This window comes from Chamaea fasciata, unplaced genomic scaffold, assembly GCF_029207755.1.
Source record: "Chamaea fasciata isolate MVZ Bird 193981 ecotype frontalis unplaced genomic scaffold, bChaFas1.0.hap1 SCAF_3, whole genome shotgun sequence".
NCBI lineage: Eukaryota > Metazoa > Chordata > Aves > Passeriformes > Sylviidae > Chamaea > Chamaea fasciata.
The window spans coordinates 59049565-59076307 of record NW_027094088.1 but is presented as its reverse complement, the minus strand read 5'-3'; the positions used below and the strand labels follow the sequence as shown (position 1 = coordinate 59076307).

General features: G+C 36.5%; 1 protein-coding gene across 1 annotated transcript in view; it reads left to right on the top strand.

Moving 5' to 3' along the window:
• The window catches only part of ENPP1 (ectonucleotide pyrophosphatase/phosphodiesterase 1), a 53345-nt gene that overhangs the window by 24393 nt on the left and 2209 nt on the right, over positions 1 to 26743 (top strand). Inside the window, exons 6-24 of the mRNA XM_066179166.1 lie at positions 1594 to 1691; positions 5071 to 5150; positions 6460 to 6579; positions 7688 to 7797; positions 8980 to 9045; positions 9351 to 9423; positions 11102 to 11210; positions 12366 to 12497; positions 14110 to 14141; positions 15395 to 15522; positions 16543 to 16612; positions 18563 to 18650; positions 19475 to 19650; positions 20143 to 20194; positions 22600 to 22754; positions 24040 to 24175; positions 24968 to 25048; positions 25500 to 25632; positions 26288 to 26444. Of these exons, the coding sequence (XP_066035263.1) occupies positions 1594 to 1691; positions 5071 to 5150; positions 6460 to 6579; positions 7688 to 7797; positions 8980 to 9045; positions 9351 to 9423; positions 11102 to 11210; positions 12366 to 12497; positions 14110 to 14141; positions 15395 to 15522; positions 16543 to 16612; positions 18563 to 18650; positions 19475 to 19650; positions 20143 to 20194; positions 22600 to 22754; positions 24040 to 24175; positions 24968 to 25048; positions 25500 to 25632; positions 26288 to 26444 (1996 nt within the window). The remainder of the gene's footprint in view (positions 1 to 1593; positions 1692 to 5070; positions 5151 to 6459; positions 6580 to 7687; positions 7798 to 8979; positions 9046 to 9350; positions 9424 to 11101; positions 11211 to 12365; positions 12498 to 14109; positions 14142 to 15394; positions 15523 to 16542; positions 16613 to 18562; positions 18651 to 19474; positions 19651 to 20142; positions 20195 to 22599; positions 22755 to 24039; positions 24176 to 24967; positions 25049 to 25499; positions 25633 to 26287; positions 26445 to 26743) is intronic.

Sequence of the window (26743 nt, the reverse complement as noted above, 5' to 3'; positions counted from 1 at the left end):
GACAAGGTATTTGCAAAACCTGTAGATGTCAGAATCTGTGCTGCAAAAAAAACCCTTGTAATATGGGCAAAGGCAGTGCATAAAGTTTCCTTACTCTGTTCTGCTATATGGCTTTAATTTTGACCTGAAAATCATTCATTTCTTGTTCCCACCTGTGCCATATAAATTTAAAAAGCAGGCTACAAACATACATCTTAGAAATGCATCTAAAAGTTTTTATTCTATCTGGGGTATAGGGTAGGCTATATAATAATTCTCACTAGTGAAATACTTTTGGCTGAACTGTTGTCCAAATTGTTGATTAAAATTTATTAGGATTGGCATGTTTTGGTTGCCTGACTATTCCTTAGTTTAATATAGTCACATTTGTTTGACTGACACACAGCTTGTAAATGTTTCCTTTGTAAATGACTCTTCCCATTTTTTTGTGGGGTACATCACTAAAGAAATTGTCAACACTTTATAAATAATGTCTTCTATCCTCACTGTTTTGTTTTTGGAAATTAAGGGACAACAAAGTTTAAAAAAATGTACATATAAAAAGGGAAAATGAGCTTGCAATAAAACAATATTTTAATATTATAATATTATAAATATTAAATTGTTTTATGAAATTCCATATTTTCAGTAGTTATTGCTGCACAGCAGTTATTTTTTCTCAGTCTCAAGTGCCCTCATGTCTATAGGTCAAACACAGTGTATGTTTTCTTCAAAGAAGAAGTTACTGATGTTACATAAGTTACTATTCCTGTCTGTGATGCAATGCTGTAAGTACTTACAGTTGGAGAGAAATTGTTTGAACAGGGCTGAATCTGGGAACAAGTCAAGACTGGAAAACATAGATCCTGTGGAGACTGGAAAGGGAGATTTTATTTGTTTTGATTCCGGTGAAATCAATTTCTGAATTTATCTGTGAAGTTCCAGGCAGGAATGCTGTTACAGTGTTTCCAGTTGTAGGGCCACATTTTTGAGTTTGGAGATTGGTAGTACTTCTGTAGCAAGTTCTTTTTGGTTGGATAATCTTTGTAAGATGAAAGGAAAAGTATGTGTTTTATGCAACTAAAACACATACCTTGTACACTAGACTTGCTTACAGCTCTGTGCACCATATATATACATATAAAAATATCCTTTTTTTCATCTAGGTTACAGGTTGTTCAGGAGCAAAGTGAATAAAGGAAAGTTTGACTTTGCATTGCCTTATTTCTTTCCCTGCTCTTAGCTTGGGGTGGGAGAATGGGGTTGGAGGGGCTGAGTGTTGCTTCAATGGGACTGATTTCAAGATAAGGAGTACCAAACCCACCAGGTGGATCACCTGAGCATCTTAGCTTGTTCTGCATCGTATAGGTGTGTTTGAAATCAGACCTTGTCGTGGCTTTTCTGTGCATGCCCTACTGCAAACCTCAGCCTCTTTGGGCAGCTTGTTTGCTCACCACTGTGCCAGCAAAACTTCCTGCTGAGGAGGACTTCCTTGGCCTGACTTATAGCCCCATGATGGACATTCCCACTGTCTGGGGGAAACTTTCTTGAAATTAGTGCTAGGAAACTGTTTCTCAGAGTCTGTCTTTTAATATTCAATTTCTGTTTGTTCAGATTTACCAAGTCTCCAGTGTTACTATTTTCATTGGATGGCTTCAGAGCAGAATATTTGCAGACTTGGGGTGGACTTCTACCTGTTATTAGCAAATTACGTGAGTAGTTTCTTTGTCTAAGAAATATTATGACGTCTTAGTGAAAAAACCACAGATGCAGCTTTGCCCACTCTTCAAAATCCTCACTCTTCTGCCATAAATATGGAACTAAAGAACACCCATGCACAAAGAACTTGAGGTGTTGGAGAGTGGAAGGGCAAGAAAGAGAGGGCTTGAGGAAGGGGCCCTTTTGATTTTCAGTGAAATCTTGTGAGTTATAGCCCCTGCTATATTTAGGAGGTGGATTTTTTTTTTTGCTGTGACATTATTTTATTTCTTCAAAATAGAAGTAGATCCCTTTTACTCTATGTCATCTCATATTTAGGTGGCATGGCTTTGGAAAATGAAAAGCAAGATAGAAAGCATTTGATTATATTTGGAAAAAGAAGACAGAGAAGGAAGAGACTAAGAAGAGATGTTATAGAAGGGTTGGTGGAAATGTAATGAGTCCAAGAAAACCTTAATTTAACAAACATTTCTGGAAGAAATATTCCCCAACTTTTTTAGTGTCTTACTTGATTTGGTAGTGTCTAAATAATTTTAGTTACTTTTCCTGTTTCTGTTTTGGCTGTGGTCTGTAGAGAAGTAATGGTATTTCTTGTCTGAAAAATATGCCAATCTTCTTGACGTTCATAAATTACTACCTGGGGTGCCTGGTTTCAGTTTGACTAAAAATAAGTCAGTAAAAATACTTTCTTTTTTACACAGTGGTTGTTACAACTTGAAGTGTTCCAGAAGATAACAATTCGCAGATGTATTTGAGGTTTTGGGTTCTTTTTAGTTTTGTTCCATGCTAGAATAAAATGAGACATTTGCAAACTTTTCATTAGATGCAGTTATAAAAAATTTAAACTGGAGGAGATTTCCAGGAGACGCTGGCCTGAGATACAAGACAGAAGTGTCACAAAGCATCTGTAGGGCTTCCAGTCTGCGATATCCACTTACACATGTAAAGTTTCTTCATTTTTGGTCTGGATAGACTATAGTGGGGCTTCTCCCATTGACTTCTTTAATTAACTTGTACTTCTCTTTGCATTGAACCCATGATGAATTCGGACCACTAAGAAATACAAATATCTTTCTATCTTCATCAAAGTAATTTCACTTCTCCACAGGTATGAGGTTTTTGATGGTCAAAATGTATATTTTTAAAAGATTCTAATACCAAAATGCCTAATAATACGTGTTTTATATCCAACAAAATACTTGCCCCAGTCTGGGGGCATGTATTAATTCTGCATTATGTTTACAGTTCTGGAGTACTCTGGATTATTTTTTGGTAATATGCCAGATGGCTTTTGCTATACAATGTGCTGCAGGATCTTCAGCTTTCTTCTTTTTTTCCTTCAGAGTGAAAAATTGGTGAAATGCTCAGATAAAGTAAATTTTCCTTAGTAAGAGAAAAATATTCTCATTAATGAACGTTAGTGTCACAGAGGTGTATATCCCATAACACTCTGAGCGCCTGTGGCTTCAAATCTCTATGTGCTTTATGTTCAATGTGTCTAAAAATGGTGGAAGCAGTCATATTGTAAAAAGTAAACTTCTATATGACTGAGTAAATACTCCTGCAGGATTTTACTGTTCAGAAAAGGGTAATGAAATCTATTCCTCTGTGCAAACAGGTAACAATAGTGGATAAATTGCTTGACTGTTGCGAAAAAGTTGTATTAAATCATTTCAGAGTTCATAGCCATCCATTTATAAGACTATTAAATTTTCAAAAAGAGACAGTTTAAGAATGACAGCTTTTACAAAGCAGTGAACAGTTGCTCACATTCAGTGACTCTTTGGACTGCCTGGTTATGTGTTAAATTAGGACCATGCTAAGTGCCTGGGTTTTCATCTTTAAAGCATTTGACGACAAGTGCAGAATTCCAATAGATAAAATATTGCCATTATTTGGTCCTGTTAATTCAGCCATGCTTACAGTGATATTCTGGTGTCTCCTTGGAGGAATGTCTCAGAGTAGATGCCTGTAAGACTATCATAATTTCACTTCTACCATGTTTTTTTTCATATATTTTCTCTCCCTCCTATTTGAAGGATGAACTATTCAGCATGGAGCTGAGGGATTTTAGTGAACCCAGGCATAATCTTGCTATGCTCACGTGGTGTTCAGAGAAGACATTTTCATATACAATTATGCTGTGATATTTTAAGTTTTAGATAAATTATCCTTTTGTCTTAAATCATCTTTAGGTAAGGCAATGAGCCAAAAAGAATAAAGATAACTCTTATGGAAAGTCCTAGCAAACCCCCCACCAGATTTTTGGCAAAACTTTTAAAGTGTGTTTTTCCATTACTTTAAAAGCAAAGCAAAACAAAACGAAACCTCCCCACCTACCCACACAAAAAACCCAAGATTTTGGAAAACAGTCTCAACAACAGGTTTGGAAGTAGTTGAAATGTGCTAGGTGTTTTGCAGTAATAAAAAAAGATACAAGTGATTATTTGTTAGTATAGAACACAAGTGTGGGAGGGGATGCCTGTGTGACTTGAGAGGATTTATTTTTCTGGCCTGACTTCTTTTATCTTGATTAGCTCAAATTGATTATTTCAACTGAAATCTAATTGAAGCCCCAATCCAATCAGTTCAAGGTACCTTGATGCAAAACATTCCTATGTTATGAAGTCTTTAATTTCTATTCTATTTATATTATATATAATTACTCAGAGTCATAGTGAAGATGACCCAGTGAGGTTCTTCCTATCAGGTCATTAGTTTTCATTCTTTAGCATCTGTTGAAAGCAGTTTTAGTATTTTTTAAGTTGTCATGAGGGCATTTTTTTTCTTTATGAAAATTGGGACCCACACATTTGCTGGTGGAAATTTAGACCCCTTTAATAAGGTTTGCCCAGTTGTTTTGGCCTTGCTAATGCCTCTTCATACTAGCAAATACAGTACGCTAATCTCCCTAAAGCCATGTGATTTGTATATTGACATAAACTTTGACATTCATCCTAGAATAAGAGCTTATTTTTGTGTTTTGAAAGCCCCACAAACAAGAAAGGAAAACTGCAAAGTAAGCAGTTTTATTGCATACCAGAGCTACTTAGAGGGTGTGATTTCTTTCATTTTTCTGTCTTATCTATGCATTCTTTTCTGTAGGTTTTGCTCATGTGACCATGAGCAATGTGACCATTGCAGTCAGCCCTTAGGCATATATGAAATTTGTGTTAATAGGCATTTAGTCAGCTTGTAAATGAATATGGGAAGAAAACTTAAGTATTAAGTCCACAATTTTGAAGAGTGAAAACTTTCTGGAAATATATTCTGGCCTGCTTTTTTTTTTTAATAACTATACATCTTCATGACAGAAACTTGCAAGATTTTTAGTTCAGTAATTTTGCTGACTTTCTTTGTTACTTCCTCTAGAGAAATGTGGAACATACACTTCAAGTATGAGACCAGTGTATCCTTCAAAAACCTTTCCCAACCATTACTCCATTGTCACAGTAAGAATTCTTGTATATTATGTTTCCACTACAGTTCATTATCAAGTTTTTTTCCTAAGGGAATAGTGTGTTTTGGTGCATTATTAAAATAATTTGATTTCCCATCAGAATAGGAAAAAGTATGTATTATATTTATGTAATTTAGGCTAACAGCTATTATGTGACACTACAGCTAAGTGGCCAGATCTAATGTAAGTAAACTCAGTCCTTGCAAGAGTAGCTGTGAAAAATCCCATATAGCAAAAAGTTCACATCACTTTACAACTCCTTATTTGTGTAAATATTTCCATTAAATTGTAGTTCCCTCTCTTGGAGTGGGAGCAGCTTGACTACTTTAAATTGCCAACCTTATTCCATGTCATTAAGGTAGCCTGGCATGATGAAAAGAATGGTATGAAATGAGAGAAAAGATTTGAGCATCATGCTGATATTGGCTCTCTGTGATGTGCTGTACCCAAGCCTGCACAGAAATGTCACAAAGCTGATCTTGTAAATTTGCCACCTCTTGCATATAGGAGGAAAAAGAAAAATAGAGGTATTCCAACACAAATGCAGGGCTGGAATCCAGGACAACCTTTTTAGTTTCATCGTGCCACAACTAAAATTCAATCAAATACTAGGATCTGTACTTTCTTATCTTCCAGTTTGTCAAGACCCTTGGTGGGAGGACAAGTTCAGGAATGAAATGTTTAATTGTGTAATTCTCACAAATCTCCATGACTCAATATGCAAATAAGAGGCATTAATCAGGCCCAGCACCCATGTGAGGTGTATAGTACAGGGCTTTATCTCCACTCCTCATTCTTGTGAAAAAGTAGCAAGGTCCTAGTGGTGGTGCTGTTTTATCCCTTGTAAATGTAAAAAGGAACTAGTTTGCTTAAAGACAGAGCACACAGTCTGCTAAAACTACCCAAGACCTGATGCCTGCACTTCTTTGACTGCTCATATAATTGTTTTCTAGAACTAGAGCTTTTGATCGTGTAATGGAGGTCCAGCATAGGTAATTGCTTTATCTTTGGTACTAAAGATACAACAAATGTGTGAACGCAAACAGTGTCTTTCAGTTTGATCCCAGAGGACAGTGCCTAATTTTTTTTAAATCTCGCTGAGAAGCAAGTAAGGGTTGGCAGGTAGGGCTTAGAAGCAATGAGAGGTGATAATGCTGAATTTGGGTCTTGAGATACTGGTGGAGTAGAAGTCACCAGTAGAGTGACTATTCAATGGATATATTTATCTAAAGGGCACATTTAAGTAGCTGGAAGATTCTTTTTCTTTAGAGCATTGCAACAAGGCATACTCTCAATTACAGGGGCTGTATCCTGAATCTCATGGTATAATTGATAACAAGATGTATGACCCCAAAAGAAATGCATCCTTCACCCTTAAAAGTGAGGAGAAGTTTAATCCGCAGTGGTACCAAGGCCAGCCTGTAAGTATTAATACCCTTCTGAGAATGTACATCATCCTGTTGTGTTACTTAATATCACTTGGATGCATAGTGATGTTGAAAGAGTACAGAGGGTAATTCTAAGTCAGCCAAGAAATGTTACTCAGCGCCACTAGGAATTGCCATTCTAGAGTTGCAAAATAACAAATGAAACAAAATGTAACAGGTTTTGTTGAACCTAAATGGAATGTTCCCTAAGGAGAATGCTGGCTTAAAATATGTAATATAGCTACCAGATTTTGCTCTGTTTTTAACATGAGTGGGTTTGCAGTTAACTTCTGTGAGGAAATCAACAGACCAGTAAGTTTGAGTAATAAGAAGCACTAATAAAGGTTTATGCTCTGCTTAAATTACTTGTAAGTCTAAAGATGTGTTTTTTAAGAAATTGTCTCAGCTCAGTCATACACCTATGGCAAAGCTGATGAGTTTGCCGTGAAAGTGAAGTGGCATGGAAAAGTTTTAGTAAGCACTAGCCTGAAGAATAGCAAAGGACCAGATGTAACTGTTTAGGATGTGGGGAAGACTGAGGATTTAGTTTTTTATGTTTGTTTGGTTGGTTTTTTTCCCCTGAGGAAGGAACACACAGGTGTAGAACTTGCAGGCCACTGAGAATAGTGATGTATGAGTTAGGCAGGAAACATAGAGAAGGCGTAATAAATCTGTAAACCATGAGAGCAGCAGTAAAATCAAAAGAATTGACCAAATGCTGTTTCCAAATGTCACAAGTGTGTGGGACATAGGTTCTTGGAATATTCCCACCTCTTCTTGTGTCACCGTTTTTGAGATATTTCCCCTTCCTGGTGTTCAGCCATGGTTCTACCATTGCATTTCTACTAATGGTTCCTACCTCTGTTCTGTCTCTCTGTGGCATTGCAGCAGCAGGGGTGGGAGGGTTTGCCACAAGGAATCAGTTTACAAGATGTAACTGGGCTGCAGATAGTAATGACAGACAAGATTGACTGGAGTGCTCCATGAAACTATTAGTTTCTGGTCTTGCTGAAGGGTTCAGGGTTGGTGAGGGTGGCCGTGGGCCTGGCAGTCTCAGCTGATTCAGTGATGGGCACTAACAATGGCAAATGCTCTCTGGCAGATTTGGCTCACAGCCAGGTACCAAGGGCTGAAAGCAGCGACGTTCTTCTGGCCTGGGTCTGACGTAGCAGTGAATGGAACCTTTCCAAACCTGTATGAAGTGTACAATAGGTATGTAAACACCTGTGTCTCTGAGGAGCATTTAACTTTAACGATTACAGTGGGACAGATGCCAGACAAAGCGTAATTTTTTTCCCCTGCTTTTCTAAATGATTTTGTACAATGGGAAAAAAAGGCTAGGATGCAATTAACTTTGTTTCAGTATAGTGTAGAGCCTTTTTTAAATTTTCTTTTCATTCCTCAAGAAATGTTTTAATGGTAAGATGTGTAAAAATCAGCTTTAAGCATAACCAGCTTTGAAGTTCTTGTGCTTTGCTCTTTCTATTTATAAAAACCTTTTGTGGCTGGTATAGAATATTTCAACCCAAACTTCTCATGTAATGAATGGATCAGGCTTTGATGTGATACTATCCATGAAAACTAAAGTTTTATTGTTGACTGTGGTAAGCTGTTCCAATTAAAAATTATTTTCATTGCAGATTTTGAAAATATTAAGGCACTCATATTTTAGTCAGTGATTGCTCTTACTGCAATTAAACATTTTCTGCTTAATGATAATGTTTATCACCATTTATTTAATAATCTCAAAACTTGCCCAAAAAATCAGGCTTCTCATTTCTATCTTAGGATCATTTTCTCTTCTTACATCCTTCATACAGGCTGCAACTTTTGATTCTTGATTTGCTACCTATATTTTCTTTCCTAGGAAATGATGATGCACTGTTACTTGAACTTGTGTTAAACACTGAATACTTACTTTTGTGGGTGCCTCATGTTGTTAAAGGTCAACGTGCTTATTGTTGGTCTACTTCAATAATTGATGCAAACATCTGATTTGTAACATAGTATGAGAAACTCTTATTCAACCTATTTAAATTTTAAATACCCAACCCCACTCCTAAACCATGACTTTTTCAAAACATAATATAGCAATAAAAGCCTATATATGACTTTGCACCTTAAGGCAAATTATTTGCTTTATATAATAAGCAAAAGCACTACTGGGAGCATTATTCTAATCATATTGGGAACAATTTTCAAGGCAGATTTAGATCAGGCTATAAACTCCTGTAGAGTCACAGGCAATTAGCATAGACAAATTTGTATCCTGCTAAAAAGCCTGTAATAATTTTTTTTTTCTGCTAAAGTACAGTGATTTTTTTGTAATGTATGGCTAAGAGATTCAGCTCATGGAAATACATGTTTGGTTGATACTGTGTTATTTTGATGCAGCTCAATCCCGTTTGAAGAAAGAGTGGTGACTGTCCTTCGCTGGTTGCAGCTACCGGAAGATGAAAGGTAGGTGTACGCTTTTGAGTGAGTTCCTGTTTAAATGGTATTGCAATGAATTACCTTGTAAACACTATTCCTGTTTTAAACAACATCTTATGCTTTATGCTAACAAGGTTAAAATATTATGTAGTGCAAACCTGTTTCTATGACTGAAAACTTTTTAAATTAAGTTGCGTCTCTCCATTTAATGTATTTTTCTTCTGAATGACAGTGTTGTTTCCAATATTTGATCTCCATTGTTGAAATATAATCTCTTCAAACTGTCTCAACATGTATGTAAAATATTACATTTTTGGTACTGTTTGATATAGACCACACTTTTACACTCTGTATTTAGAAGAACCAGATTCCTCGGGCCATAAGTTTGGACCAGTAAGCAGTGGAGTAAGTAGTTTTGTAGTTTCTTAATTTTTTTCTTTTTTTTAAATTTGAAACTTTGCTCTGACTCTACAGCTTCCAAAATTCATATTAGATAACTGAGATTGTGTGAAGTTTGTTTTTTAGGAAAAAAATTGAATAGACAGTGCATCCATGATTAACACTGTTATAAAGCTTATAATAGAGAGCCTATTTAGTAAGACTAATTTTTATTTTCTTTATTTCAATAACTTTCAAATTACCAATGCATGTTTGGGTATGTCTTGTATGTTCTTTTATCTGCTCCTGATAATGGTTCATGTTGATTTTTGGCAGGGGAAGGGTAATGGAGACAGAAAATTTGTATAATTTCAATTTAGCAAGAACAGGGGTTTGCATAACAATGTCCAAGTTTGGGTGGTTAAGTATTCATGTTACAATTGTCATTCATTTCACCCCAGTCTCTGTGTAAGTTTAGATGGATTTTGGCTTTATCTCCCTGCAGTTAAAATTTATGCCTTCGCAGAAAGAGACAGATAAAAGGGATATTGGCCCCACCACAGTCTGTGATTTATTATATCAGTCTGTGATTTCTTACTTTAGTAAGAGGCCTTTGGGACTCCTACTGTCTTAAAAAGTACTGAATAGCTTTACATTTTAAAAAACCAAAGGGAAAAATGCAAAGGAAAAAGTTATTGGAAATTCAGGACCTTTGTAAAATTCTCCCATCTTGAACAGTCAGGGAGGTTAGGCATCATAAGTAGGTATTTAGCTTCAGTGATGACAAGAGTAAAAAAAGCTCTTGCCAATTCCTCTTGAGCTGTGAGTAGTTGCTATTTGTGTAAGGAAGTAGCAGGCATAACTGGAACTTCAGTATAAGGACCATGGCTATCTATCTTTCTCTTTGCATAATAAGTGGATCTAAAGTTCTGTCTGTCAGGAATGCTTTGGAGAGAAAGACCCTGAGTATTTGTATATAGTCTCTGCAGGAGCATCTCTTCCTTGCTGATACAAAGCAAGACAGCTTGTGCTAGTAGTTCAGTGAGGTGGCAGAATTACTTCATTGGAAAATACTTTTTTTTTTTTTTTAAACCTAGCAAGTATTCAAAAGTAGCTCCACTGCTGTACCTCTGCAAATGAGCTTGGGACCAGACCCCTGATCACAAGCAGTGCAGGTAGTTCATTGTTTGGCTTTTCCAGTTTCTTTAAAGCAGTTTGACTGAGTATTAGTCTTAGAGCACAGTTTCAAAGGGCAGTTTGCTCCAATTCCCAGCAGGCATTTTGAGGAAGTGTATTGCAGGCTTGGCTTCCTCTGTTCTATCCAACACATCAGTATCTGCATTCCTTAGTCATTCCCTTGGTTGTGCCCAAGCACAATGCAGCAAGCATCCTCAATTTCATACTTTAAAAGCACCCTCACTGGTTATATAATCTGTGAGCTGTTTTTTTGTTTGATGCTTTTGTTTTGGGGTTTTTTTCTCCTTTTCAAGCATCTACAACAAAATAACACATAAACGTGTCATGGTGCAGTATGGGACAGAAAAAAAATTGGGCTAAGGGTTGTATAGTGTAGATACAGCCAGTCTTCTGTAGGTGGAGGTTACTCTGAACAGTGCAGGTGATATGCAGTCTGCAGGCTCTCATTTTAACTTAGACATATTTAACAGTATTTTTAACACTTTACATTCCTATTTTTGTCCTGCAGGTCATTATGGCATTACAGAGAGTGGACAAAATAGTAGGGATGCTGATGGATGGTCTAAAGCAAATGAACTTGCATAAATGCCTGAACATTATTTTTGTATCAGATCATGGTAAATTTGATTTTATAACATATGTCAGAACTTTGAAGAACTGTCTTTATAAAATATTATTCGGAATTTATACCTGTATGTTTCTGGGAAGGTTAATGAAGCAAATGATACCTATTAAATATATTTTATATTATTAAGATGATATGAAAGATAATCAGTGTGAGAGTGAGACTATTTTATGAGGGGGTAAAGAAGTGAAGAACATAGAGAGAAATTAAGTAATTTTTATATTTTATTTCTAGTTCCTTTTGTGACCATTACCAGATGATAAAAGAAATAGAATAAAAAATGTGAACTGTAAAAAAATAGATTTCATTTTCTTCTGTCTTTTAACTATGCTGCACAGCAACAGATTACGAACTGCTGAGGAACTGAAAATACAAGTCATTATCTTCCTTTCCAGTATCAGTTCCCTTAAATGTTATTAGAAGGCTCTGAATATGAAACTTTGATTTATTTTTCTAGCTTTTCTATATATCTGGAATTATTTCTATAAGTTATGTATTTTACTATTTTTTTTCTACTTCTTTTTTTAACAAATAAGCACACTTTCATGCAGCACAAAATTGATTTGCAAAACTCATTGCCACTGGGAATGATGCAAGCCAAATATCTGTACAGGCTTAAAAAAAATATGGCATTAATGGAGGGTAAACCTGCCAGGAATTATTTAAAGTAAGAGTTCAAATGCAATAAGCAACTTATAAGCAGTAAACCCTTTGACTTCTGAAAACTGATAAAGAGCACTGGGAGAAAGACCAGTCAATAATTCTGTGCTTATTGGGTGTTTCTTTAGATAGGTACTGAACATTATTAAGTCAGATACTGGGCTAAATCAATGTTTGGTCTGACCGTTACTACTGTTCTTAGGCTCATAAGAGTTCTTTTTCCTTTAGAGAAGAAAGTTTGTCTATTTACTAAATTTGAGAGTCTTTCTTGGCTGAGGAAATGGCTGATAGTGTTTATCTGTGCTTGGTTTTTTATCTTCTTTACATGAGTTTTGTGGTATTCTTGGGTCATATACCTTGGGATTGCTTATAAAAAGACCAGAAAAATTACATTTCTGACTTGTACGACTAAAGTTACATGTCTCCTTAGAAAGGTGACTCTATACTGATATTCCCATTTTAAAAGAAAATGTGTTTCCTTTTATAGGGATGGAAGTAGGGACCTGCAGAAAAACAGCATATCTGAACAGCTATCTGGATAATGTTCAAGATTTCATAGTTGTTCCCGGTCCTGCAGCTCGCCTAAGACCTAATAATGTTCCAGATGAGTATTTCTCTTGTATGTAGTTGCTAAACTAACTTTTGTTATTTGGTTATGTGTTTTTTGTGCTTTATAAATACAAACGTAGGATCCAGATATTCCATTAGTAAACTTGAGTGAATGCCAACTAGGGACAACCTGGGCAATGATGAAGAGGAAATACTGAGTAGTGTTTCCACATGTGTTTTTAAAGACCATTTGACTTTTCAAGTCTGAAAGTATGTTTGAATCCCACATTCAGATACACAAAAACATTTTATGGGCTGCCTCAGAGTTACCGACTGCAAATGCCTCTTGCCTTGTGAATGGCATTTCTTTGAATAAGATCACACATGCACAAGACAGCCCAATAATCCTCCCTTCATGTCTCACCTCATTTCCTAATTTATTAAGTTTTGTATAAATTTGCAATATTTCTGCCTTAGAGAAATGTTAAATTGTTAATATCATTTATATATTATTTTGAATATTATGTTTCCTAGTTATAAAAAATTGGCCTAATGGCCTGACAGTAATTAAGTAAACTGCAAGTAAACATAAATAATAAAACTGAGTAAAAAATAATGAATACTTACAAATTTTAAACTCTGATTTGGTAAGCAGTCTTATTTCAGGCAAACATTTAATCCCTGCAATTTTTGGAACTTTTTAATGTTGAATGCAGGAGCTTTTTTCATGTTTCATAGTATTTTTGGGTGGGTTGGTTTTTTTCCTGTCAAGATTATTGTTCTCTGTGCCCTTTGAAACTTGTAGACCTCAACCCCAGTGAATTTAAGTCCTGTTTACTTCACTGCTTGATGCTATTCTAAACTGTTTTAAATGTTTACTTGGAGAACATGGGAGTCAAATGCAGTTTCAGGTTCTCCCTGGAGAAGTTCAGGGAGAAGAAGCGCATCTCCTCCTTTGGATGTGTGCCTTGTTCTAACGAAGTAGCATAGCAATCTTTGTAGCAGTACATGTATCTGTGCAGGAATTATGAATGGTCCTCTTGCCAGGGTAATCCTTTAGGTGCTTGAGTCAAGTATTGGATATCATAGTCAGGACAGCATAACTGTGAAATGTAGTGGGCCTGTGTTACACAAAATGTCAAACTACATGATGTAGTAGCCCCTTTGGCTTGAGCATAGGCATCTGAAACTTAGCCAGCAGGTGCTTGGCTTTCTTTCTAAGGATATTTGATAGACATAACTGCCGTCCTGGTAGTTGCATTTGTGTCTTTTTGTTTACAAGCTTAATAGCAAAGAAAAATTTACCTTGATTAACACAGCATTAGTTGCTTCTTTTCTGAAAACTTCTTGGATCATTTTTCTAACTGTGGCTAATACACTTTAACATGTAAGTATTGTTAATTTTTAACTAATAAAATTAACTAAAGTTTAACTAATCTAGTTTAAATTTAAAGCTGTAAATAAATAAAGGGGAAGAGAGGCTGAGCTAAAATTTTATGAAAGCAATAGCTTGACAATTTAGGGATTATCTTGCTCAATGTGGTTTTCAGTCTGGAAAAATAATTTCTTATGCCCAGAAATTTATTGAAACTTATCATTTGTATTATGTAATGGGAATGCTTTCGTTTTACATCTGATCTTTTTTAACTTAGGTGACTAATACTTGCATATGATTCTTCCAGTTAATTATGAAGGCATTGTCAGAAACCTCACGGTATGTGTTGTCTTATCTCTATCTTAATTTCTGCTGACATTTACAGGTATTTCATAGCATCAGCTGTTTGGTGGGCAACTTAGGTACTATCTGTGCTTTGGGTCAGTGACAGGGTGAGGGGACATAATCTTACACTGCACATGGGGAGGTTTAGGTTGGATGTTTGGAAGAATTTTTTCTAGTTGACAAGGTGATGTTCAGTCACAGTCATACTTGATGGTCTCAGAAGTCTTTTCCAACCTAATTTATTCTGTGTGTGACCTTTGTGTCACCTTCCCCTGTGTGAACAGCAACAACAAAAGTAGTTCTACACAGGGAAAGGTGAAAATTGAATAAGGTGACATACAGCTATCAGGTTGTGCATGAACTAAGGGTTTGTATTCATTTCACTGCACTGTGTTGCTCTTCCAACTGGCGAACTTGTGTATCTGGACCGTACTAACTGAGGGCCATGTCAGTGTAAAGCTCACCTCTATTGCCAGGACACACATAGAATCTTCTTGCTCACACCTTTTTGATAAACAGCTTTGAGAGAGATTATTGATTTTTTTTTTTGGGGGGGGGGTCAGTTGCAATTTAATGAATTTGCTTTTTTGTTCTGTCCGTGGCTTCTGTTCTCATCCCTGCACTGTAATCTGTTTGCCTCTTATTTGTGCAGACGCTGCTGTTGGTGAGAACAATGCTGTTTGTATAGATGACTTCAGTATTCAAAAATTCCAATATTACAGTAGAGATTTTGGGTTTTTTTTGTTTTTGTTTTTTCCTTTTTAAAATCATTAGTGGGCCTTTGTATAAAAAAAGTTTATTTTTCCCTGAGTGATCAGTCTAAAACCCCTAAATGTCTGTTACCTTCTCTATTACGGAGCTGTAGACTTTTTGCACTGGGGAGTCTCCTATCATTTATGAAAGTATCACGATGTTCATGTTTTAGTGTAACTCTTTATTAATTCTCTGCAGTATCATTTGGTTCTGTACAATTGTAGGCTGGAAGAAAAAATCCCCCAAGTTTTGTCCATAATGTCCAATATTAAATATATTTTGATAACTATTGAATCCAAAATCAGTCAGTACTTGTGATTTAAGTATTCATTCATATGTCTCAGATCTTATGATTCCAAACCTGGTGGAGTTACGTTGTTCTTAGTGGAAGTTATTGCAGACCATTTCTAATTGATGTGCTTTGTAAGAACTGTGCATGACACAAAATACGCATTTCACAAAAATTTCCTTATATTTTATTTTAAACATTTCAGTGCATCAAACCAAACCAGCCTTTCAAAGCTTACATGAAGCAGCTGCTACCCAAGCGTTTCCATTATTCCTATAATGACCGGATCGAACCACTGCACTTTTATTTAGACTCCCAATGGCAGCTTGCTCGGTAAGTTACAGTTCTCAGTACCCGACTGTACAACAAATAATTTCTTGTTTTCTCTTCCAAGTGCTTAGAGTTCAGTGATAGCTGCTGAGTGTGATATTCTTGTTTGTCATAGCAAAGGGACATTCCAAAGGAACAATGCATGCTTTTTTTCTGCAGGTTTTGCTCGCCTGGGGAGGCTTAATTCTAAACTGGCAGCTGTTGATATTCTTCCTGCTGGGTATGGTGGTAGTGGCAGGTTAGAAACTCAGGTCCTCACTCTCAGATACTTGAGTACATCTTGCCATGCTGTAGGAATTTCCAAAGTGAGTTCGTGAAAGCAGAGCATGTAAATAATTTCTAGGTTAAATCAGTCTTGTAAATCATTAAACTTGGTGAGTCCATGGTAGTTAATTACCTCATGTGTTTTGATGAAAGAATTTGCAAGTCCCAGAACGGTGGTATCTGTTGTAATGGTATTAATTTTGAGCACCTCTGTGGTAGTTCAGGGCTTTCATCATGGAAGAGTTTTTCAGTGCACTTCTTCAGTAAATCCTGTTGTGTAACACTGTAGACATTTGCAAGTTGTGCAAATCAGGTTTGGGTTAATAGAACTGTGTGTTATGGACCTAGCACAGGTTGGATGTTTACTAGACTGTAAGATTCCTGTCTAAACGGCCTAAATTAGATTAGCATTTTTATTAATAAATATTGAGAATATACTTACATAAGGTACTGTAAAGTTGTTACCCAAGTGACAGTGAACTACAAATCAGTTATCCTGAAATGAAATTTTTTTTCATGTGCTTTGACTTTAAATTGCTCTGATGGACACATGAAAATTCCAAAGGGATAACATTTGCAGAGAAAATTACCATTCTGATTTTAAAGGCATTATTTTCTCGAGAACTAAAGACTTCTCATTCCCTATCGACAATCCTCTAAGTATCTTTAAACAGAGAATTAAAGAAATCGCCACTGAATCTACTTTATGTCAATATGATTTGAAAAATGTGAGTTAAATAAACTGTGTATTTTTAATAGAAAACCATCTGAGATTAAAAGCTGCAAAGGTGGATTTCATGGCTCAGACAATCGCTTCCCCAGTATGCAGGTAATATGTTAGCTCTTATTTTTGCCTCCTTTATTTTCAAATGCTGTGTTTGCTGGGTGTTGAGGACGGTTTGTTTTTTTTTTTTTTTTTTTAAGATCTGTGGTGTTATTCCATCTGCAGTTAAAGAAATCAAACATTTATAGGTCTGATATTGTGATGTACTGGATAGCCCACACAAATAAGGAGAGTCTTGAACTCCTTCTCTTTAATGAGAAATGGGAAGAGATGATAGGGAAACATGAAATCAGATCCTTAGTTTTGTCTAATTTGGGGAAGTCACTTAAACTATCCTCTGCCTTAGTTTCTGCTATCAGTAAAATGAAAGCAAATATTCTTGAATTCAAAAAGCTGTTTTCAGGATTAAAATCCACAAACCATTGTGAGGTACTTGGAACTATTACAGTGAATATGTGTAAACACATTTATAAAGAGAAATCTGTGCGTTATGTGGACTTTGTAGGTCTTCTCATGAAACTTGTTTTCAATAATTTTCTCTCTTAAAAGTCTTTTATTTCTGTGTGTTGTAAAATTATATAGTGTTGGCATCAAACTGTTTTTTAAAAACAGTCTTAATCTTGCATCAATTTACCCTTCCAGGCTTATACATCTTCCCTGATTTGATGATGGAAAACCTGTTAATAGTGTTTCTAGTAATGGGTTGCAATCAGCAAGCCACATGATGCCAAATGTATTCCATCTCTCTGCTGGAGTTTGACTGTGTAATTTTTTTTCAGTAAATTGACTCTATTTAAACTTTTTTGTCACACTTGGGATTGTCAATTCATGGCACCCCTAACAAGTGTTAAAACAGGTATAATTTATCCTTTTTGTGGCTAACATTATAGCAGCATAACAACATTTCATACTCTATAATTACCGAAAACAACAGAAAGGAGATAGTGTGTCCCTGTCTCATCTGGTTCAAATTAGGCTGGTTGAGTGCATTATTAGCCTGCAGATTCTAGTATCAACAGTTGCAAAATAATGCCTTGTGTTATGCTTTAATCTCAAAAAAAGGAGTTCAGTGTTGAGTTTTAGCCTGTCTTTGCCACACAGCTACAAAATCTGAGACAACTGCATTGCATTGTCCACAAAGAGCTTGGAGATCTTACCCAGGGACATGCTATGCAGTGTAAAACATCCATCTCTCATTCAGTATCCTGATACCACAGATGTGTGCCATCTGTTTCTCTTCATTAAAAATCAGCTGAATAACTGAGGATAGGTTTCAAAACAATGTTTTTGGCAGCATTTGAGTTTAAGCATATGTTGCTCTTGCCTCTTTGTTGATGCAGCAAATCCTGCAGTATGCTGGTGTAAGATTGGTGTGGCTGCAGTGTCAAGTAGGTAGGGGAATTGAACCAGAAGGAAAAGAGCCATCAGGAAAAAAAAAAAAAAAAAAAAAGGAAAGGTTTTTGAGCTGGCAGCATTCCTGGATCAGGTCCAGTACAGCTCAGGAAATGGTGCAAGAAGAAAGAACAGCTGCAAACCAGGCATGGAAGCCTACAATCCTGCCACTGCTTAAACCACTTTAAGAATTGCTACCAACAGATGTTTTTATAGCCCCAAGTTAAAAGCTTCCAAATTGTTTACAGGATGTGATATGTGATGGTTACTTTGGATCAACATTTCCATTAAATCTTTTAAAGCATTTAAGAGAATACCTTTTAATTTCTTCAAGAGCAGAGAAGAGCGAGGCACGTCATAAATGGCTAAAGGCAACAATGAGACAGAAATGGGTTTCCTAATACTCTTCTGCTGCTTTTAAAAAATTATTCTTATGCATCTATTCTTTTTAAGAGAAAACCACATGCTTTTGACTTGATACATACTGTGTTGGTAAAGTAAAGATTGAGTTCTTGGAAGAAAATGCCCTCTGAGTATGAAGATAATTTTCATTTCAACTTGTCTTAAACAGAATTCCACTATACTTTTCTCTGTAAATTCTAGGCTATCTTTATTGGTTTTGGACCAGGATTCAAGTTTGGTACTCAAGTTGATCCATTTGAAAACATTGAAGTGTATAATTTAATGTGTGGTAAGTACAATGGATGGGGGTCAGTTTTGTTCAATAAAATATAATATCTTTTGGGCATTGTAAATCTTCTAATAACAGATTGTTAAGTGTCCTCAGAAACTCGTCCTAAAGAGTTGCTACTGATTTTCACAATTCAGCTGTTTGTTTTTCTGAGAAAGGGCCATCTCTAAATGACTAATAGCAGTTTAGGATCTACTGGTCAGGCTACCTTGTATATATCTTTTTTCCACTGGTCACACTGTGTATTGCTCTGGTTTTCCAGAGATGGTGCTTTGGCTCGCCACTACTAAAAACGGCTACTTCACAATCTCTCTACCATCATGAAGGATAGCCTCCTCTCCCCTCTCTTTCAAACACAGTGTTACTGTGACTCCTTATTCCTGTGTCTCCATTCTGTGTTCCATGGTTTCTCCAAAAGTTTGTCACTAGACCTACCACTTTCTGTTCATTTATTCCCCGCGAGGTCCTCACCTGTTTTCCATTATTTCCTGCCTGCTTCCCTCTCTTGTTAGAACCTATACTGCTTCTGTGAGAAGAAAAGTATTGCCAAAGAGTTTGATCCAGAAAATACTTAAGAGCAAATGCTTGAGATTGGTGGCTGTATTCAAGCGACTTGCCCAACCTTACAAGAAGATTAGTACCATACTGAACCCTAGCTAGGAACATGTGTGGTCCCTTTTAAAGAGGTTACATTGCTTTTCTTTTTGGGTGTTACAAGCAGCAAGCAGTGAAGCTCTGACTCATCCATACTTGCAAGCACTATATAATCAGCTGTGTATTACAATCTTTCTCCTCTTGTTAATATCACTTGAATTCTTTCATAGATTTGCTTGGCTTGAAACCAGCCCAAAACAATGGAACTCATGGACGCCTAAACCATCTATTAAAACACCCTGTTTACACCCCCCACCATCCCAAAGAAACAAGTCATCCTTCTGAATGCTCTGTGGTGGGAGAAAGAGCCTTTTCTGTGAGCCTTGGCTGCTCCTGCAGGACAGGGGTAAGCACTGAAATGGTTAAAGTTGTGGGGGCAGAAGTCTGTGTTGTATTCAGAGTGAAACTTTGCATTTTCCAGATTGTTCTACAGTCCCTTACTATTGGTTTCAAACTCTTTCTTGAGGTTAGTGCGTGCTAGTCTGTATTTGTGTATTATTTTTTTGCAGATTGCGTATGTTAAGTCACATAAATCTCTGAAGAGCCTGGAAAAATGCCACAGAAGCTTGATGGGGAAAGCATTCAGTTCTTGCTTGTTTCACTTAATTATGTTGAAATTTCTGTCCTGTGAATATTGTATTTGGGCTCTGGCTTTCAACACTGTAGCTGTTCTTGTGGCAAAAACAATTTGTTTCTGCAAATTCGCTGTAGCTCCTCTCCAGTACATATCAGTGAATTGTGTGTATGCATAATTTGCAAGACAGAAGTTACATGTAAGCGTGGTACCAACTCATAATGTGCTCTGTAGAATCTCACTGCTTTTCCTTTATAATTATAGGGTTTGCCAGTAAGGGATTTTCATCAGCGTTTAAATCTTACTGAAGCAGAAGGTAAGAATTTCAGATAATAATATAAAATTAAAAAGCTAATAACAGCAACAGAATTATTGGTGATCAAATATTTTATGATTTTAATCTTCTTAAACATCAAGTAAATGATGTGAAAATTCTTTGAAATACTTGCTGGAACTGTTTTCCTGCCTGGAGAACTTGTGGATGCCTCACCTCTGGAAGTGTTAAAGGCCAGGTTGGATGGGGCTTTGAACAACCTGGTCTTGTGGAAAATGTCCCTGCTCTTGACAAGGTGGTTGAAACTAGATGGTCTTTTTGGTCTCTTAGAGCCCATACCATTCTATGATTCTCATGTTTTTGAATACAGTCTTCCTGAACCCTTTGTTCTCAGGTAAATGTTTATCCTTCTGCGTGTGTCTTTATGGCATATGTGTTATCTGCTCTTTTTGACTTTCCTAGTACTGAAGTAATGAGCATTCCAGAATGGGAAGCAAGAGTGTATAGGGAACTTGATAACAAATCAGTGCAAATAATGATATCCATAATGGCAGCATACTTTTAATGAGGCATAAGGAATGTTTTCCATGTTTGTTATGTGGTCTTGAGATGTTACTTCTTTTACTTATACTTTATTTCCATTCATTGGACATACACATGCCATGTTTAAACTGCAGTTTGGAAGGCTGTAGATGTGCTCATAAGTCATAAAACGAAATAAATTGTTTTGAGCATGAAACAGGTAAAACAGCAATTAAATAATGAAAACTGTAGGTCAAAATGGAACCTAGTCCCTGGTGCTAATGCCTTAATAGATGATATCAAGAAGATTAGGCTGTCAGAAATAGGCTGATAAAGACCTTGCCTTGTGTGCACGTGTGTGTTCATGAAACCTTGGGGATTTTATGCAAATAAACGATATTTGGCAACACCCTTCTATAGCTCACTATTATTAAGAACTGGGCATAAATGCCAGTTACTGGCAGGGTCCAGTATTTACTGCTTATCCAGAGCTAATTCAAGGCTTCTGTTGATTTGTGTCGTTTGTCCCAAAACAAAGAGTGGATAGAGCTTTCTTGAATCTTTTCCACTAATGACAGGTCATCATTTTAAAGCGTGTCCAAGAACCTTTTTAAAGTAAGTCTTTCAGTATTGTAATGCTCATGAGAGCAACAAAATCAAATCCAGTTAGAGTGATTTGATGTGTTTTCCCCAAAGTGTGTGAGAGGTTTTGCTAAAACAGACTCTAAGGATCTCTGAGGGCTTTCCTTAACTGGGCTTTGAAGAAACTTGAAAAGGCCAGGCACAATAACATATTTCAGTTCTCTTTTGTAGAAATAGGAACTTAAAGCTCTAAACCTGCATTTTTGAAGCAGTAGGGTTTTGTCTTGAATTACCAGTGAGACCTGGTATAGCACTGTCTTAACAGCAATAATTTCATTATGAGTTGTATTGATTAAGAACTAATTAGATGTAAAAAGCATTTCACAGATGAAAGAATTCTAGTAACCAGCTAGAAGATCCTTAACTCTATCCTTATATAGAGTTCATTAATTACTTCAGTTTGCATGTTCTCTCATTGATTGTCATAACTTGACAATCTGTAAAGACAAAAAATTATAACTGCATTTTTACTTTTATTAAAAAAAAATTTGTTTTCCCTCATGGATGGAGAAGTAACTGTCATAATCTTCACTTTTTTTTTTTTTTTTTTTTTTTTTTTTTTTTTTTTTTTTGTGCTGTGGAATTACTGTGGAAAAACCACTGCACATTCATTGCTCAATTTCTTTCCCCATGTAATAAATTTGCTTTAAAGTTGTATAATAATTTGTGTATGGTAGGGACCTATTTAATGGAAGCTATACTTTGATGCCTTCTTTATAATTTTAGTCTTGTAATGATTGTACTTGAATTTTCAGAGGCAAAGTAGTGAGTCCTTGCACAGTTGAAAATCCAATCCAGTACTTCACTGTATTGTTTATTTAGATCTCTGTATTTCCTGGTCTTTTAAATGCAAATTTGCATACAGCTATGTGGTTTCTACAGAAATAGTAATTTCGAATCACCAGAATTGGTTTCTCTCCCATCTAAATGTTAGATAAAAGCAGATCCCACATTTTTAAATTGAAACACAAAGGCAACAAAGACTTTAACTTTGCAACTTTAATTGATCTCCTGTTTTTAACAGCAAAAGGTTTTGATTCAAGTATAAGCTTAATTTGTGCAATATAAGTTTAAATGATTTTTTTATACTGGCTTCATCACTTAATTTATTTCCTTAGTATAGAAACTATGCCTTTGATATAATAATGAAAATTTTTTGTCTCATTTCTGTGGCTTCTGTTTGCTTGGCAATTGAAAATTAAGATAGTCTTTGATATACAAAAGAGGAGAGTGCTTAACAACCAGTATTAATTGAAAAGCAAAAAATACTATTTCTGTTGCAGTTGAGAAGACAGAAGAACTTAATTTACCCTACGGACGGCCCAGGGTTCTGCAGAAAAAACATAATTACTGCCTCCTCTACCATGACCACTATGTCAGCGGGTACAGCAGGGACTACAGGATGTCTCTCTGGAGCGCGTACACTGTGGGCAAAGATGTAAGTATGAGAACAAAGATTAGAAGCAACCTTGAAAGGTAAAAATCTAGAGTGTCAGTTATTCCTGAGGGATTCCTGTATCTGCTCGTGATTTGAGAGTCACCTTGGTGGTGGAGTCACCATCCGCGGAGATGTTCAGGAAAGCACTGGATTTGGCACTTAGTGCCGTAGTCTATTTGACAAGGTGATGATCAGTCAAAGACTGGACTCAATTTTCTTAGAGGCCTTTTTCCAGCTGAAATGGGTCTGTGATATTATCTCCCAGGAAACTAAGTCGAATCACGTAAGATATACATAAGATACACGTAAGTGGAAATTTGTGTGAGGTTGCTATGCTAATAAGGATTGGCTTTGATTCTTCCATTTCTCAGAGTGAAGCAATTTTGCCTCTAGAGCAGATCCACCAGGAAGTGAGGAGTCCATTGCCATTTGTACAGAACCCCTAGGAGACTACACTGGTAGCATAGATCTGCTACAGCAGTCTGTCAGTGCTGTCCTTGAAAACTGGCGTCAATGTGGGTTTCATAGTCTTAAAGCAGTTTGTAATGTGAGAGGATCCTTTTGGAAAAATAATCTCAGGACTATCTTGAGCTATTCATGCCCGGATATGATCCTTCTCTCAGAATATAATTGTGATTGGGGAAGAAAAAGGTAAGTGAAAATAAAGCAAGTCTTTGCAGTCCTGAACCCTATGCTTAAGATACACCTGTTCAGTGTAGAGCACTGATCTGATGAAGGAAAATTTTTTGAAGTTGGCCTTTCCCATCACAGAAAATTTGGAAGCTAGATCATGCTTAAAAGGAATTAGGATAGTAGAGAATACTTTTTAGTTTGATTATCTGGAAATCATAGGTTTTAAATAATGACTGTTATGATTTAATTTAGCTAAACTCTAGCAAGATCTACTTGATCCTAAATATTTTGAGGGTGTGGCATGAAGCAACCAGTTACTGTAACAGGTGGCCCACACATCTGTCAATTATGTGAGTCTGTCTATCTGTCAGTAAATCAGGTTATCTTCAGTGGCAACTCTAGATTCTCTTTTAGAAGATGTTATAATTGACTAAAATGCTGCAGTTCTGTTCACTTTATTTCCAAGGTATATGAAGTGGATGGGAGGGCTTGTTTTCCACTGATACAAGAGGAACAAGTCTTGCATCTTAGTTTAAGCCCTTCACACTCTTAAAGGCAGCTGCAGCTAAATATTTAGAGTTCTGCAGTCCCACATATAGAGAGAATTATTTTAAGTCAGCTTTCACAATGATACTTTCTTCTTGTTCAATAGGACAAATGGATTTCTTCTACAGGAGCTGCCTCCAGCTGTTTACATAAAGATGCTCGTATTTCGCAGAATCATAACCAGACCTGTCTGTTTTACAACAATCATCCTCGCCTAACTTATGGATTTCTTGCTCCTCCAAGTAAGTACTTTATCTTTATTGTATAGCACATCTGATTTACATGATTTGTAATGTAGCAGGTGTAGTCTTTTGTAGATGTTCTTGATACCTAATCAGAATACAAAGCAGCAGTTGCTGAATTGTTGCAGCTCACTTCAGCATATGGGAAAGAAAAACATTTTAGATGCTTCAGCAGTTGGTGGGTTGTCCAAGGTCACTTAGTACTTCCCAGAAGTTTTGATGCTTACCATGTTTCTAAAGTGGCATCTCACAGAAGAAACTGGGAGGGACATGTGGACATTGAATAAAGTCCAGCAAGCTGGTAGATTGCAAATTTCACTTTGTTTTGCATGGGTGAATTGTTTGTGAACTGTTGCTGACCTGATATAGAAGGATTTTTATTGACTCTACTGCACTGAATAGCAGGTTATTTAAACATCCACATCAAATGTAGTTTGCAAAGTTTCAACAGAATCCTGTCTTTAGGCCTAGATTCTGCAGTCAGGGAAAGTTGGCCTGACAGTCGTGAATTTTATTTCTTTCCTCACAATTCAGAAGCCTGTTCTGATGTTTTTAAATCTCATGAAATTTGCCAACTGTGTATCTGACAAGTGTAATTGCTGCTGCTACTAAGATTATGTATTTTAGATGGAATCCAGCAGGTACTGAAGTCAGCACTTACACCCACATTGGTTTTGGAAAATGAAGTTAGGTCAGCTCCATTTCAATGTTATTACACTGATCACTAAAAGCATGAAAATGCAAGTTTAAAGTAACAAATCCATGTAATTAGTTGCCCTTTTTTTGTTTCAGATTTTATGATAGATGCAAAGAAACTTCACTATGATGCCTTGCTTACCAGCAACATTGTGCCAATGTATCCTGCATTTAAAGGTATTTTATTTCTATGCCTATTTTATGTCCATAGCTGAATAGAAGACTGCTGGTATTGTACTTGCTTCCAAACCATGCAAATAACTCCTGGTTCCTGGGAGAGAGGGAACATGAGATGGCTGGCTGACAGAAAATAAGCATATTCCTGGTGAAGAAGGAGGATAACTGTGGTACTTCTACTGGAAAAACAAAGAGATGTCCTGTTCTTGTAAAGGAATACTGTTTAATTCTTACTTGTAATTTAAAATACTATATAGATTAGATATGTCAGGACATGGAGCAGTGAATTTTGCTGCCCAGTTGGATGCAACCTTTAGCAACAGTAAACACCTGTAGAATTTGTTATTTTCCTAGCTTGTCATATCTGTCTATACTCCACTGAATGATTGCAGAGTTGTATTAGCAGCTTCTATTGTGAAGGCTGTTTCCTGATTCCATTACTATGTTTCAGTGTTATGGAACTACTTCCATCAACACCTGCTACCTGAATATGCTGCCGCCAGGAATGGTGTCAATGTAGTCAGTGGTCCTGTGTTTGATTATGACTCTGATGGGCTTTATGATACCCCAGAAAAGTTGAGAAGGTGAGAACCTTTCACATTCTAATCTTTTGCTTCTTTCCTCCAATACTGGTCTGTTAGTAATTACTGTCCTCCTTCGGAAAGACACGCAAAAGGTCCTAAGCAGAAAAGTAAGTTCATAAAGAAGCAACAAGCACAACGAGAAAAATACACCTTCAAAATGTGTCATCCTAAACCTGAAGGTGGAGTATAAGAGAAGCTGTTGCATGTGAAATGGTGTCTACCTGCCTGAAAACTTAGGACTTTGCCATTGCCTCTAGGAGAGGACAAGGCAAGGACTTATCCCTGGTGACATGGTTGATACATCCTGAGCTGGCAATATTCTACCACTAGTTGTGAGTTACACTAATAAGCAAAATTGGTTCAAGCTAGCAGGCAGAGAGGTTCTTGGACTCGGGCTGAACTCTTCATCTCCTCTGGAGTTTTACACATTTTTTTGGCAAATCAACTTGTTACACCTCATCAAACTTGTTACTTAAATCAGCCTACAAGGCAAACTTGATTTTCAAAAATAGTAATCTGGAATTTTCCTTCCAGAACTAAGCTTTCTTTGGACAGTATAGGTGAATTGATAAAATTGTATATAGCTGAATGTTGTCATTTGATCTTTGTGCAAGTGCGATTTGGTGAATTTACAGAAAGATCTTTTGTATTTCAGATACCCTAGTAATTCAGAAGTTCCAGTTCCAACTCACTTCTTCATTGTGCTGACTAGCTGCAAAAATACTTCTGAAACTCCTCTGGAGTGTGAAGGGTCTCTAGATGTCTTGTCTTACATTGTACCTCACAGAGAAGACAACAGTGAAAGCTGTGCAGTAAGTAGTCTGTTTGGCCCCCATAAATATCTGAAGTCAGGCTTGAGCTTGTTTTATTGGATATCAGTGATTAACTGGTTAAAGCCTGTAAAAATGGTCCAGTCTACATGCTCATCTTGAAAGAGAAGACAGTATTTTTGCAAACAGAATTATGTCCAAGTCTGTGAATATGATCAATCGGGAAAAAAGGTTTGTTCAAAGAGCAAAACTTAGAGCTAGCGGAGTGGAGTCAGAGTATGCAGAGACCATCAGTGTGATACATACATAGACTTCTGTAATGCAACTTATTCAGTCAACAG